This window comes from Mytilus trossulus, unplaced genomic scaffold (genome assembly GCF_036588685.1).
Source record: "Mytilus trossulus isolate FHL-02 unplaced genomic scaffold, PNRI_Mtr1.1.1.hap1 h1tg000244l__unscaffolded, whole genome shotgun sequence".
NCBI classification, from domain to species: Eukaryota; Metazoa; Mollusca; class Bivalvia; order Mytilida; family Mytilidae; genus Mytilus; species Mytilus trossulus.
In genome coordinates this window covers 2,456,528-2,469,802 of record NW_026963317.1, presented here as the reverse complement: position 1 = coordinate 2,469,802, position 13,275 = coordinate 2,456,528, and the positions used below count along the sequence as shown (strand labels likewise).

At 30.8% G+C, this 13,275-nt stretch overlaps 1 protein-coding gene across 1 annotated transcript; it reads left to right on the top strand.

Moving 5' to 3' along the window:
• Window positions 1–811: 811 nt before the first annotated feature.
• On the top strand, window positions 812–5,630 carry LOC134701410 (uncharacterized). Its single transcript, XM_063562558.1, has 2 exons — window positions 812–868; window positions 3,829–5,630. Exon 2 carries the CDS (start codon window positions 3,842–3,844, stop codon window positions 5,570–5,572), a length of 1,731 nt encoding a protein of 576 aa, XP_063418628.1. The 5' UTR covers window positions 812–868; window positions 3,829–3,841; the 3' UTR covers window positions 5,573–5,630.
• Window positions 5,631–13,275: the final 7,645 nt, after the last annotated feature.

Sequence of the window (13,275 nt, the reverse complement as noted above, 5' to 3'; positions counted from 1 at the left end):
CAAATATTTCACTAGTGATAACAAATATTTCACTAGTGATAACAAATATTTCACTAGTGATAACAAATATTTCACTTGTGATGACAAATATTTCACTAGTGATGACAAATATTTCACTAGTGATAACAAATATTTCACTAGTGATAACAAATATTTCACTAGTGATAACAAATATTTCACTAGTGATGACCAATATTTCACTTGTGATAACAAATATTTTTCTCACACTGCTAAGGAAATGTGAACATAGCACAATTTTTTAGAGAAATAACAATATCAACCTCTATTTAAGACAACATTTAATTTTGATATACATACACTCTCCACTGGCTATATATGTATCTATCATAATCTGTGCTCCATTGAAGAAGTCTCCAAACTGTGCTTCCCATATAATTAGACTCTTAGGGTCATCTATACTCATACCATACTCAAATCCTAACACAGCTTCTTCATGCAGAGAACTATTAGCTATCTGAAAATAAATAAAGTAAAATAGTTAGGGTGCACCTAATACATTTACCATATGGAATTTGAAAACTTTACTACTAGTGTAAAAATTGAAAGAAAACTGAACAGCAAAAATTACCTTCAAGTAAATATGTATGAAGCAAGAATTTCTCAAGTTAAATTTGAAAAAAAATAAACTTTATATTGTTTGGAAAAAGACATTTGCATAATATATATCACACTATTTTTATCTTAATTAACTTATTGAAAGCATTCTAAATTGGAATATGTCGGACACAGTTATCTATATATAGCTTGCTATAAATAATCAATACCAGGTAAGTGTACCAGTTATTGGACATTTTACTTCCCTGTAGACATTCCTTTTCCAGAGCACCAGTAATCAAAATAGTCAGGGGTAAGAATGGGTTTTTGAGCTTATTGGTATAAGATAATGAGACAGCAATCCAAAAAAAACAAAAACAAAAGATATATAAAAAAAAAATAATGATTTTCAACCACAGTAAGCTTATTTTGATCATTTCAATTTTACTGTTCATGACCAAATTTTGGCACTTTTATTTCTATAACAAAGGCAACAATCACTATATCATGTATATAAAAGCCTGATTTTCTGTCATTTTGACAGCCTCCTGTTATAACATTTGTTAACGCAATTGAGGAGAATAACTCATAAACATAAACTCCTCTGGTTGCAATAATGCTTAAAGTCATAAGAAACGAGTGACCGGTGAAAAATTATGTTCTTCCAATTCTTGAACCAATGCATACATACATCATAAACTTAGTCTTCTGTGTCGAATTTATAATTTTTTTCGTGTAAATTTTGTATAATCGTCATTTCTTTTTTCAATCGGTCAGTGTTGTTGTGAAAATATGGCAGGTAATTAAAGTTCGTGTTTTGAAGCCGAAGTTTAACGATGGTCACCTGTTTGTCAACAATCGACAAAAAATAAACAAAAAAGCATGAAAAGAGATCACGAGTTTAACATGTGTATTCAGATAATAGTTTATTTTAAGGACATCCATGCGTATTGTGATCACCGGAGTTTTACGAGATGGGTTACACTGAGGTCACTTTGCATACGGAAAATATGTTGGGGGAATTGGTTGCTGGAAGCAAGCAATTAAAATAAAGTAAACTTCTTCTAAATATGAATAAATTAAAGAATTTTCTTCAGAAAAAAGTATATGTACATAAGTTTTATAGTGAAAACTATCCATTGAGTTATAAAAAACATATGCATTATTTTTTTTTGATTTGAGGTTTCTTATGACTTTAAAATGACTGCCAAAAAAAAAGGAGACACAATAATTTTTCTGACTTTTAAACGTTTTTCTTATCTAATATTCTGATCGAAATTTGAGAAACAATCTATGTTGGCATATTATTTTTTATTGAAGTCATCTTTGTGTATGTTATCCCATTGCTGTGCTGCAAACAGTGGCAGAGCCAGGATTTTAAACTGGAGTGGGGCGGACACTACTGAAGATAAAAACTTGCCTCAAAATCAAAAAACAAAATTGCCATAAAAAGGGAGGGGGCAACAACCTTTTCTCCCTATTTCTGCCCTACTTACTTATAAAGGTTATTCTGAGAGAGTAATTTTTCTTGTTTAATCTGAATATTTTCGAATCTTTAATGACCTGAATGTTCAAGTTTAATACCACCAATGATTCCCCCTACGAGTCTTTGTTAAATTTGCACTTTTAAAAAAATTGTGAAAAAATTCATCTTTACTTAAAAGAAAAGAAATACTTGGCATAGGTAAAGTTTTATCCTGTCCAATTCTAAACCCCAAAAATAAATCACATAATGTTTCGTTACATATAAGAAAATAACCATCAGTAGAAGACAACCAATTAAAGTTTCGCTTCTTATTTTACATGTGTACGAACTTTAGTCACTATGTAATCTCAAGTTTCCAAAATATTCTATAGAAACACCAAGTAAAATAATAATGGTGCTTTCAAACACCTGAGATATAAGTTGATGACACTGAATTGTTTAACTACAATCAAATGTAAGATTAGTTTCCTACAACTGTCAAATTGAAGGAATATTTTAACACTTTTGAAAGCAACCAGATTGTACTATGATTTGGTGGTAGTAGTCCTTCCGGCAAATCTCTTACTTATAACAATATTTCAAATAACATTACTTGTTTGATGTCCATACTTGTTTTTCTTCTGATCATTTTTTTTTTCGCCTAATTTTTTTCATGAGATAAATATTTGTTTATCAATATGTCGCTTAGATATTTGGTATTTAATATCAAACAGTTTATGCGCTTTTGAAACCCTGCGTAACCAAATACTTTTCTTTGTAGGAATTATCTCCCAAACACTGTTTTCCTTGTGTCCACTACTCCTTCCCGACCGTAAAAGATAACGACAAATTTATTTTATAAAATTGCTCATTATATCCTTCACATGATTTGTCCTATTTTGACCGAAGCAATATGAACGCTCCATATGAGAGTTATTTCCCCTTTTACATTTGATATAAGCGATAATTATGCATTTCTATCTTGTAAACCATAAGTGATAGAGACAAGGACCTTTTGATTTGATGTCCTTGGTCCAAAACAATGAAAATTAGGTCAAGGTCAAATGTCAAGGTCATATTCTTATTTTTGAATTTGGCTTATTTTCACTTATTCACAAAAACTGTATAAAATATTAACCAAATGTTTTTACTAAATTGTTATGTTCGAAACGTCGTAACACGCAAAGTTTGATTGCCAGGGTACGTTGAACGTAAAAGGGAGTTTTCTCCCCTCTTGTATTTGAAAATACGTGTATGGTGATAAAACTCATTAACCAAATGTAATTAAGACCTATGGTCTTTTTGCTTTGATGTCCTTGGTTTATGACCTTGAAATTGGTCTAAATGGTCATAGCTTAATTTGACGTTCTAGATTTCGACTTTTGCTTTTACCTCATATGTATACACGATAAAGCCATGAGACTAATGGGAAAAGATATCAAACCATTTAACCTTGAAAAAAAAACTGGTAGTGACCTTGTGTTAACCGGAAGTAGCTATTTTTTGTACTTTATTAAAATAAAAGTATCAAAGCACATATTTTGGGAATCAGTGTCAATTTTTTTCAAATTGGAAGTAACAAACAATCTCCCTTATTAAAAAAAAATATTGTATAGAACCCATATATTTTTGGAATCAGCGTACACTTATCTGTCATTGACCACTAAAATGGCATTTTAAAATTAATTTACAACTTTCATATTAAAATACATCGTTTTTGGTGGAAAAGACCACCAGAGAACAATTAGTTGGTAATTATGTCAATATTTTTTTTCAACAATAATTTTTTTGTGAACTCTTAATTTCAGAAATAGAGAGAATATGGCCTCATCAGGTGGAGACAATTGCAATCTATGTAACGATGATGGTGGAACATCTACAGAAGCTGTCACGTGGTGCACAGAATGTGAGGTGCTCCTATGTACAGGCTGTGAAAAACATCACACAAAATCAAAAGCATCTAAAGACCATAAAACTATGTCGACTAAAGACTACCATAACTTACCAAAATTCATGTTAAAAATAAGTAGTCAGTGCCGAGACCACAACAAAAAGATTGAACTCTTTTGTTCGTTCCATGCCTGTCCCTGCTGTGTACAGTGCATCACTGATAAACACAAAAAATGTCAAGACCTGAAACCCCTGTCAGATATTCTGAAGCAAGTAAAATCATCTGCCTCAGTTCAACTTTTTGAAAAAGATTTGAAGAATGTGAAGGAAAACTTAGAGGAAATTATAAAATATTTGAAAAGCCGGATGAACACAAGCAGTAGTCAGAAAACAAAGGGTGCAGAACAAATTCGATCTATGAGGAAGTTGATAGATGATTTCTTAAACAAATTAGAACAAAAAATTCTTGATGACCTAGAATCAAAGCATTCACAGCTGAAATCTAAGATGAACACTTTACTACACCAACTGAAAACACAAGCCAATCAGATAAGCCAATTGCAAAGTGAATTTTCTAAAATGACTCAATATGCAACTGAGCTACAGATGTATGTTGGTCTGAGAGAAATTGAGAAAACTACGTCAGAAGCAGCTAAATACATAGATGAATTAAATAGTGGAGATAATTTGGAGGAAAAGAACTTAGAGGTTACCATCTCATCTGGCCTGCAATCAATTTTACAAGAGGTCGAATCGTTTGGCGATATTAAAATCAATACCAACCCATCTACTCTTCGACTAAATGCCGGAAGAAAATATCAAGCACAGAACTTAGTACCAACTATTCCTATAATTGAAGAAATTAAACCAACAATTTTGAGAACTCTGACAATTCCAAAAGATATGAAATCTGACCGTGTACCTGTCTTTAGGTTATTACTTGATGGTAAATATCTAATTCTTAATCGCAGTTTTTTATCTGAAAGTAGTGCCCTGCTGCTATTTAGAAATGATGGCATCTTTGAAAGACAAGTAATTACATTCACAGAATATCCTTGTGATTTTTGCTATGTCAGAAATAATACAGTGGCTGTCACACTTGGATCTGTAGACAAGACAGTACTAGTTGATATAGAAAAGAATAAGATCATTCAAACAATTCAACTTTCTCACTATTGTGATGGAGTAGCAAGTGACGGTAAACTGTTGGTCATCAACAGTGTGGAGAAAATTACTATTGTTAATCTGAATGATGAGTCTCAAACAATCTTAGAAGGAGTAGGAGCAACACATATATCATTATTTGGAGGAAATATCTATGCTAATATTTTCAAGGAAAACAAAGTCTGCTGCTACAAAAGTACTGGACAACTTCTCTGGACATTTCAGCACCAAGACATTGCCAGACCACGAGGACTTGCATTAGACAAACATGGCTTTGTTTATATAGCTTCTCGTAAAAACAACAGTATTGTGGTAGTTACACCAGATGGTAAAACATGTAAGACAATTCTATCAGAAGCTGATGGAATCAATTTTCCTGTGTATATAGACATACACAGAGAAACAGGATTGATGATTGTGTTAAGTGAACTAAAGAAAACAAGTGGTAAGAAGGATAGTGGTGATCGTTACTTCACAGCAATCATTTATAAAATCTGAATAGTAAATTTTTAGAGACTTGTATGCAGATGAACCAACTATGCTTCAGAAAAGTGTGATACAGATATTTTAAATTACATAATGACTTCTTGTGTTGACAAATAGTGTTATAAAAATATCATGTTCATATATTCTGATATAAGTAAATGTATGGTCCTTGGTACAATACAAAAGACTGTGTTGTCAACAAGAAGAACTGGTTCTAACAATTGAAAAAAAAATCTTTAAAAAACTATAAGGTTTAAAAAGAAAAAAAATAATTCTGTATTCTTATCTTTCATTTTTGCTAATATGCTTTGTCTATATGCTTTTTTGTGTTCCTTTCTCACATATGACATGGCTCAATATTTATACATTCTGCCATTGTGTAATTGTGCTATGGAAAATGTTTGTTTCCATATTTGCTTGTTTTTATAGTGATTAAGATATTGATCATAACACAATGGTATCTGCTGTACTCCTTATTTTTTGACATTTTTACTTATAACATGTATGTTTGGTTTGTTTTGTTCTCACATCATTGTCAATATAATGAAATGTTATGCGACTGTTTTACAAGTGAGAGGTTTATAATTACCTAGCTATGAAACCAGGTTTAATCCATCATTCTTTACATAAGAAAATGTCTGTACCAAGGAATTTATAAGTTATTGTCAATTCATATGATATATCTCGAGCTTTTGATTTTGTCAATTTATTAAGGACTCTCTGTTTTAAATTTTCCTCAAAATTACTATTTTTGTGAATTTTCTACTTTTTTTTCTAAATAGTTATATTCTTCGCTGATTAATTAGGTCTTTCCACTTTTCTGTGGAAAGACCTATTGTTTTTCTTCTGATTATTTTTTTTTTCTTCCGCCTAATTTTGTTCTTGCGATAAACATTTGTTTCGCAATATGTCGCTTAGATATTTTGTATATGATATCGAACAGTTTATGCGCTTTTGAAATTTACCCTGCGTAAACGAATACGTTTCTTTGTAGGAGTTATCTCCCCAAACACTGTTTTCCTTGTTATCACATCTCCTTCGCAACCGTTAAAGATTATGACAAATTTATTTTACAAAATTGCTCGTTATATCCTTCGCATGATTTGTCCTATTTTGACCGAAGCGATATGACCGCTCCATATGAGAGTTATTCCCCCTTATGCATCTGATATAAGTGATATGAATTTCTATCTTATAAACCATAAGTGATAGAGACCTAGGATCTTTTGATTTGAGGTCCTTGGTCCCAAAAAATGAAAATTATGTCAAGGTCAAAGGTCAAGGTCATATTCTAATATTTGAATTTGGCTTATTTTCACTTATATCCAAAGACTGTATAAGATATCAACAAATTATTTTTACTAAATTGTTAGTTGCGACATGTTGTAAGATGTAAATTTTGATTGCAAGCGTACGTTGAATGTAAAAGGGAGTTTTCTCCCCTCTTGTATTTAAAAATACGTGTTTGGTGATATAACTCATTAACTAAATATAATTAAGACCTATGATCTTTTGATTTGAGGTCCTTGGTTTATGACCTTGAAATTGATCTCAAGGTCATAGCTTAATTTGACGTTCTAGATTTTGACCTTTGCTTTTATTCTATATGTATACATGATAAAGATATACAACTTTTAGAAAAAGGTATCAAACCATTTAACCTTGAAAAAAACAACCGGAAGTGACTTTTTGTAAACGGAAGTAGCTATTTTTTGTACTTTATTAATATAAAAGTATATAGAACCAGATATTTTTGGAATCAGTGTCAAGTAAATATTCAAATATAATCGGAAGTAACATTTTTCAAACCGGAGGTAACAAATTATCTCCCTTATTTAAATAAAATGTATGGAAACAATATATTTTTGGAATCAGCTTACTAGAAGCTATCATTTGACGATTGAAATGACATTTTAAACTTAGTTTCACAACTTTTCATATCAAAATACATTGTTTTGATGGAAAGACCTTCAATTGTTCTCTGAACAATTGGTTTTTAATTATTGTTATTATTGTTATTATTGTTAGAAGTGATTGTGCTAACAATTTCTTAGTGAGAACAATTAAATTGCATAAAAGGATGGACAAGACTTATTTCAGATGGCAGTCTATGTTCAGCCTCAGCAGCACTGCTTAAACAGCTTGGATTGATGAAACAGAATTATGAAGCCCGTTCATATCTCAGTCAAAAGTTTAAAGAAATGGCTGAAATAACCAATATCATATCAGGCTAAATAAAAGTTACTTCAATTCTGAAAAATTCGATTGTGTCCAATGAATAACCAAGTTTTACAATAATGCTTTGATTCTTTTACTCCTAATTTTCCATTTTTTTTATCTTTACTTGTCTTTTGTGGTAAACTAAGCATTTATTGCCTTATAAGTAGTTAAGTGAAGTTTACACTATTTGACCTCTGGTTTATATTTATGCCCGATCATATTTTAATGGTTGTTATTCACTTAATATATAAATGCTACTTCATTTTGAAACAAAATACATGTATTCATAATATAATGGTCCCATTAAGAAGTCTCAAATTAAGCAGTTCTTGTTAGAACAAAATATCTATCAATGTTCCTGATAAAAGTTGTAGGTTTAGTCAGTTACTGTGTGTGTTACATTTTAATGTTGTGTCGTTGTTCGCCTTTTACATTTAATGCGTTTCCCTAAGTTTTAGTTTGTTATCCCGATTTTGTTTTTTATCCATGGATTTATGAGTTTTGAACAGCGGTATACTACTGTTACCTTTATTGAAACTGTTCACAATTCTTAACACTCAAATTTTGGCATAACTGTTTTTTTGTCAATATGTATAAAGACAAAATTACAAAAATACTGAACTCCGATGAAAACTCAACAAGGAAAGTCCCTATTCAAAAGCGCCAACACATTAAACGAATGAATAACAACTGGTACAGGCATTTTCAAATATAGAAAATGGTAACTGTTTGGTGAATTTTGTTTTGAAATGTAGATTACAGAACTTAGGTATGGTCACAGTATCAAGGGGTACAATCAAAATCACGTGATGGATATACACACACCGGAAGTTACAGTCGAACTCGCCGCTTGAAAGGTTAGTAGTTGCTTTTTCTGGTTTATATCAAATAAATTTTGATAAATAATTTGGCACACCGAATGTCGGATAGTATGTAGTTTTAAAATACACAATTGTTTTTGCTAGAAAGCGTGCAGTTATTGCAAACACATCGACACAGTTCCCAATTTTCGACGGATAACTTTGTCGAAGTGTTAGAATTAACTTCACGTTTTCCAGCAAGGATAATTGTGTATTTCAAAACTAGATAGTATTCGACAGTCGGTGCACTACCTTATTTATTTAATTTTATTGATATAAACAAGTAAATACGACTACTTACCTTTCAAGCGGTCTGCTCGACTGTTACTTCCGGTGTGTGTATATCCATCACGTGATTTTGATTGTACCCCTTGAGTATAATACATGTGATATTCGACTGACCTCTATGTTTGTTGTATGTTTAATATGTATCAATGTAGCATTTGTTTAATTTTATGTATTTTTTATGCATGTCCTATCATGTAAGAACAGTAACATTAATGGGTAATGATACATGTAAATATCTAAAACATATTCATAAGTGTGACAAATAAGTTGAGTCATTATCATTTAATGACCTTAGTAAAATTATAAAACCTAATACTGTTGATTCAGAAATGCATGCATTTAATATTGCAATTTTGTCATTTTATACTAAAATGCCATCATACTCTTAGAAATATGAAAAAAAATCCTGTTTAATTCATATCAAAGAATTACAAAATGCAAACTCAAATTATGTCTTATTTTTCAAAATATTTAAACGTTGCAATAATTTCTGAATTAACAGTAATAACATTGATAATTTTCTTTTAGAAATACTGTATAATTGTTATTTAAATATTTTATAGCAAACCTAAGCTCACACACCTTACAAATTTTATAATTGAAATATACTGACACGTGCAGTATAATCAATGTGTCATTTATAATGAATTTTTACTAAAAGCGCTGTTTGTGAGTTCCGTAAACTTTTTCACATGATCTTTGTAATTCCTTATGATATTTGTGAGCATTACCTTCAATATTTTGCAGATGTTAGTATTCACTATCCATATAATTGTATCTGCCAATGACAGACATTTCTTTTTCAAGTTGATTATGTATCCGGTGGAGTTGTATTTTAAGTTACATAAGGTTTAGTGTAAGTACCATGTAAATTTTTTTATTATATATTAAACTGTATATAATAAAAATTTGTGTAATGTAACTTAGAATTCTAATATTAAGTTTGACAGCAATTTAAGTGTGCATTACAACATTTTAATTTTGCCAACACTCCACCATTGACATAATTTAACATTGTTGGGCAGTTATGCTAAAATCTTTGTTAGTTACAGTTATAATTTTATTTCTTGTTCAAATTTGTTTTAACAGACTTTTTAGAGCCTGATTTTACTTCAAGTATTTTATTGTTTTGAAAATTTATAGAAAGTTTTAAAAATGTTTGAAATATATAAAGTTAGGATTATTGTAGCTGTGCACTTAAAGACGTCCACTTTTGTCTTTTCTAATTATTGATAATTAAATACATTGTAGTAAATATTTGGCAGTTAAGGGATAGTTTCTAAAGGTCTGTAAACTATAATAAACAAAAGAGATTAAAATAGGTATAACCTTTATTTCATTATTAGTTGTTATTATGACAAATTCTCTGAAGTTGTATGTAAGTAAGTTTTCTTAGTTATATATTAGGGCCCTTTGTCAATGTGTATTTTTGCAAATACACTGACTTTCATATGTTTGTAACAACAATAGTGTTATTCTTTAAATCAAATTACAGTGACATAGTTAAGCTGTGGAAGCGTAGCTCTTAAGTCTGCATGTTATTGTTTTTATTATTTGAGGACCTTCTGCAAAGAGTAAAAAAATAATATAAGGACATTAGAGCTACAGTTCCGCAGCTAGTACATAGATATAGGAAGATGTGGTGTGAGTGCCAATGAGACAACTCTCCATCCAAATAACAATTTAAAAATTAAACCATTATAGGTTAAAGTACGGCCTTCAACACGTAGCCTTGGCTCACACCGAACAACAAGCTATAAAGGGCCCCAAAATTACTAGTGTAAAACCATTCAAACGGGAAAACCAACGGTCTAATAGTTAACTTGCAATCATGTTTTGATATTTATCATTTCTTGAGTTTAAAAATGAATATTTATGATAAGTAGCTTCTTGTTAAATAAGCTAGAAGTGTTCTTTAATTATCTTTTTTCTTAAAATTATTTATTGTTAATACTGAATATCTACTAAAATATCTTTTATTTAATAAAATTTTATTATTCAAATATATCACTTTTGACAAAAGCCTAAACTAACCAGATCATTTCTTATCATATTGATCAGCAGCCTATAAAAAGGGAGGGGAAAATACCAGAGGGACATTCAAACTGACGACGCCATGGCTAAAAAAGGAAAATGGACAGACAAACAACAGTAATAAAACACAAGACTTAGCAAAAGGAAACTCACTTAAAACTGGGAATGATCTCAGGTACCTTTGAAGGGTAAGCAGATCCTGCCCCACATGTGGAACCTTTAATATCGGTAGGTCACATTCATGAAAAGGGAAAAGTTTTGTTTGTATGACGAAAGGAACATATCCTTTATTATCATTGAAATGGATATTCCATAACAGCCAACCAACTCATGATGGCGTCTGTAAAACTTACGAAGGAACGATTTTAACTTCAACACTTTGAACTCTTGGTTTTATATCTTCATTGTGAGCAGCAACGGCTCTTAATCAAATCATGATGGGGGAAAAACAACCCTTAGGAATATCATATCAATTGGGAGATATATTCTCAGAATGCAGGCGCTGCTAGAAAGTTGCTACATAGAAAAAGAAAATTCACATTTAAGAAACTGAAATCATTTTTTTGTCGCAAGGGAATGTTTCAACTGACCCTTATTGTCAAATTTTAGATGCAAGTCAAGATATGAGGCAGATATAACTATATCTGTCGTATCCTTTTTCTCAAGTTTGAGGAGATAAATGCATTTAACATACTGTGAAAGTACTTTTATTCGTGGGGTACCAATTTTCGTGGTTTTTGTGGATTACTTAATCCACGAATTTAAGTGTCCAACGAAATAAAACAACATTTTCCAGATCAAGACATGGAAAGATATCCATAAAGGTTTGACTACTGATATGATCTAGAGAATATATTGTATAACCTCGAATTTGAGAATACTTTTATAGCAGCCACAGAACTACAACTGCATGCAGGATTATACCAATTTAATATTTGATAACCTAAACTGTACAACTTTTGATCTTTTAATTTTCATAATAAAAAGTTTTTTTCGATGAAAGTCAGATTTCCGGTATTGATTTGAAAGTATGATAAAGTGTTCATTTCATATCCTCATAGTTCTCGTACATATGGGAAATACTAATTTCATTCTGGGCTTGATTTTGATAAAAACTATTTGACAATTAAAGATACGCTTACAGCATTTGTTTATGATACTGATTTCTTTAGATAACATGTTTATTGCCTAATTATCATCTTTGTTGGTCCTTAATCTGTTGATCGCTTTATCTTGGGTTTATTAGTGTTATCACTACGATTTACAGGATCAATGTTTACGTTGCAATTTCCTTCAATTCAGACTATTTGTAACCTTCGTTTCTAAATGCTTTAATTTTTCTATAATTTTTTTTTAGAAAACTAGAATCCTCGAATTCAAAATCCCACGAACGTGTAAAAATTCCTAAAACCACGAAAATTGATACCCATGAATTAAAGTACTTTCACAGTATTCACCAAATTTTGAATTGTTTTAGTAAGAGAACATCATCTTTACAGCAGAAAGTAAAGTTAACGATTACTGCTAACTTCTTTTCTTCCTTTTTAAGAAGTTTCTGTATGATGTTAGTCTCGTAAAAATAAAGTAAGTTAAGTATCCTATCTGAGCAATAGAATTGATTCATATAAGTAGAGTTAAAACTTTGGTAAAGCATTTCGTGCCCTTACTTACTACATTTTATTTCATATTGATTATAATTCATGAGAGCCTCCGGGAAGATTAGTTGTTTAGGTAAATGTGTAAAACTATTCAAAACTAAACAAAGTGATGCCCCCCCCCCCCAAAAAAAAATAATTAAAAAATAAAACAAACACTACAATCTTAAGAATCTGTGTCTACCAAACATGACAAAGTTAGTGTAAGACTTTCTTTGAGATATTATTGTGTCTTGGAGAGATGCCTCCCTGCATAAGTTTAATTTTATAATACACATAATTGAGCATAGGAGCACATAGTTTATGCTACATGGTTTATGGTTCACTGTGGGACTACCTCTTATACAAATGAATACTAAAAAAAAGTTCAAATTTCTCCCAAAAGAACAATTATAAATCAAAATCAAAACCCTCACGACATGCACATCTTCAATATATGTACAAACAGACAGCAAAGTAAAAACTTAAAACTGTAGGAGAGGTTATCCAGAAAAGCTATGCACCTCTTATGCTAGTATATACTAATAAAAAATGATAAAGTTCAACTATCTCCCAAAAGAGTAAACACTGATAAAAATCAAAACCCTGAAGACATGCATACCTTCAATGTATGTAAAAACAGACAGCAAAGTAAAAACGTCCTAGGATTCAAACTGTG

Coding starts and splice junctions, on each gene's coding strand:
- LOC134701410 (XM_063562558.1), top strand. CDS start 3,842: ATGGCCTCATCAGGTGGAGACAATTGCAATCTATGTAACGATGATGGT.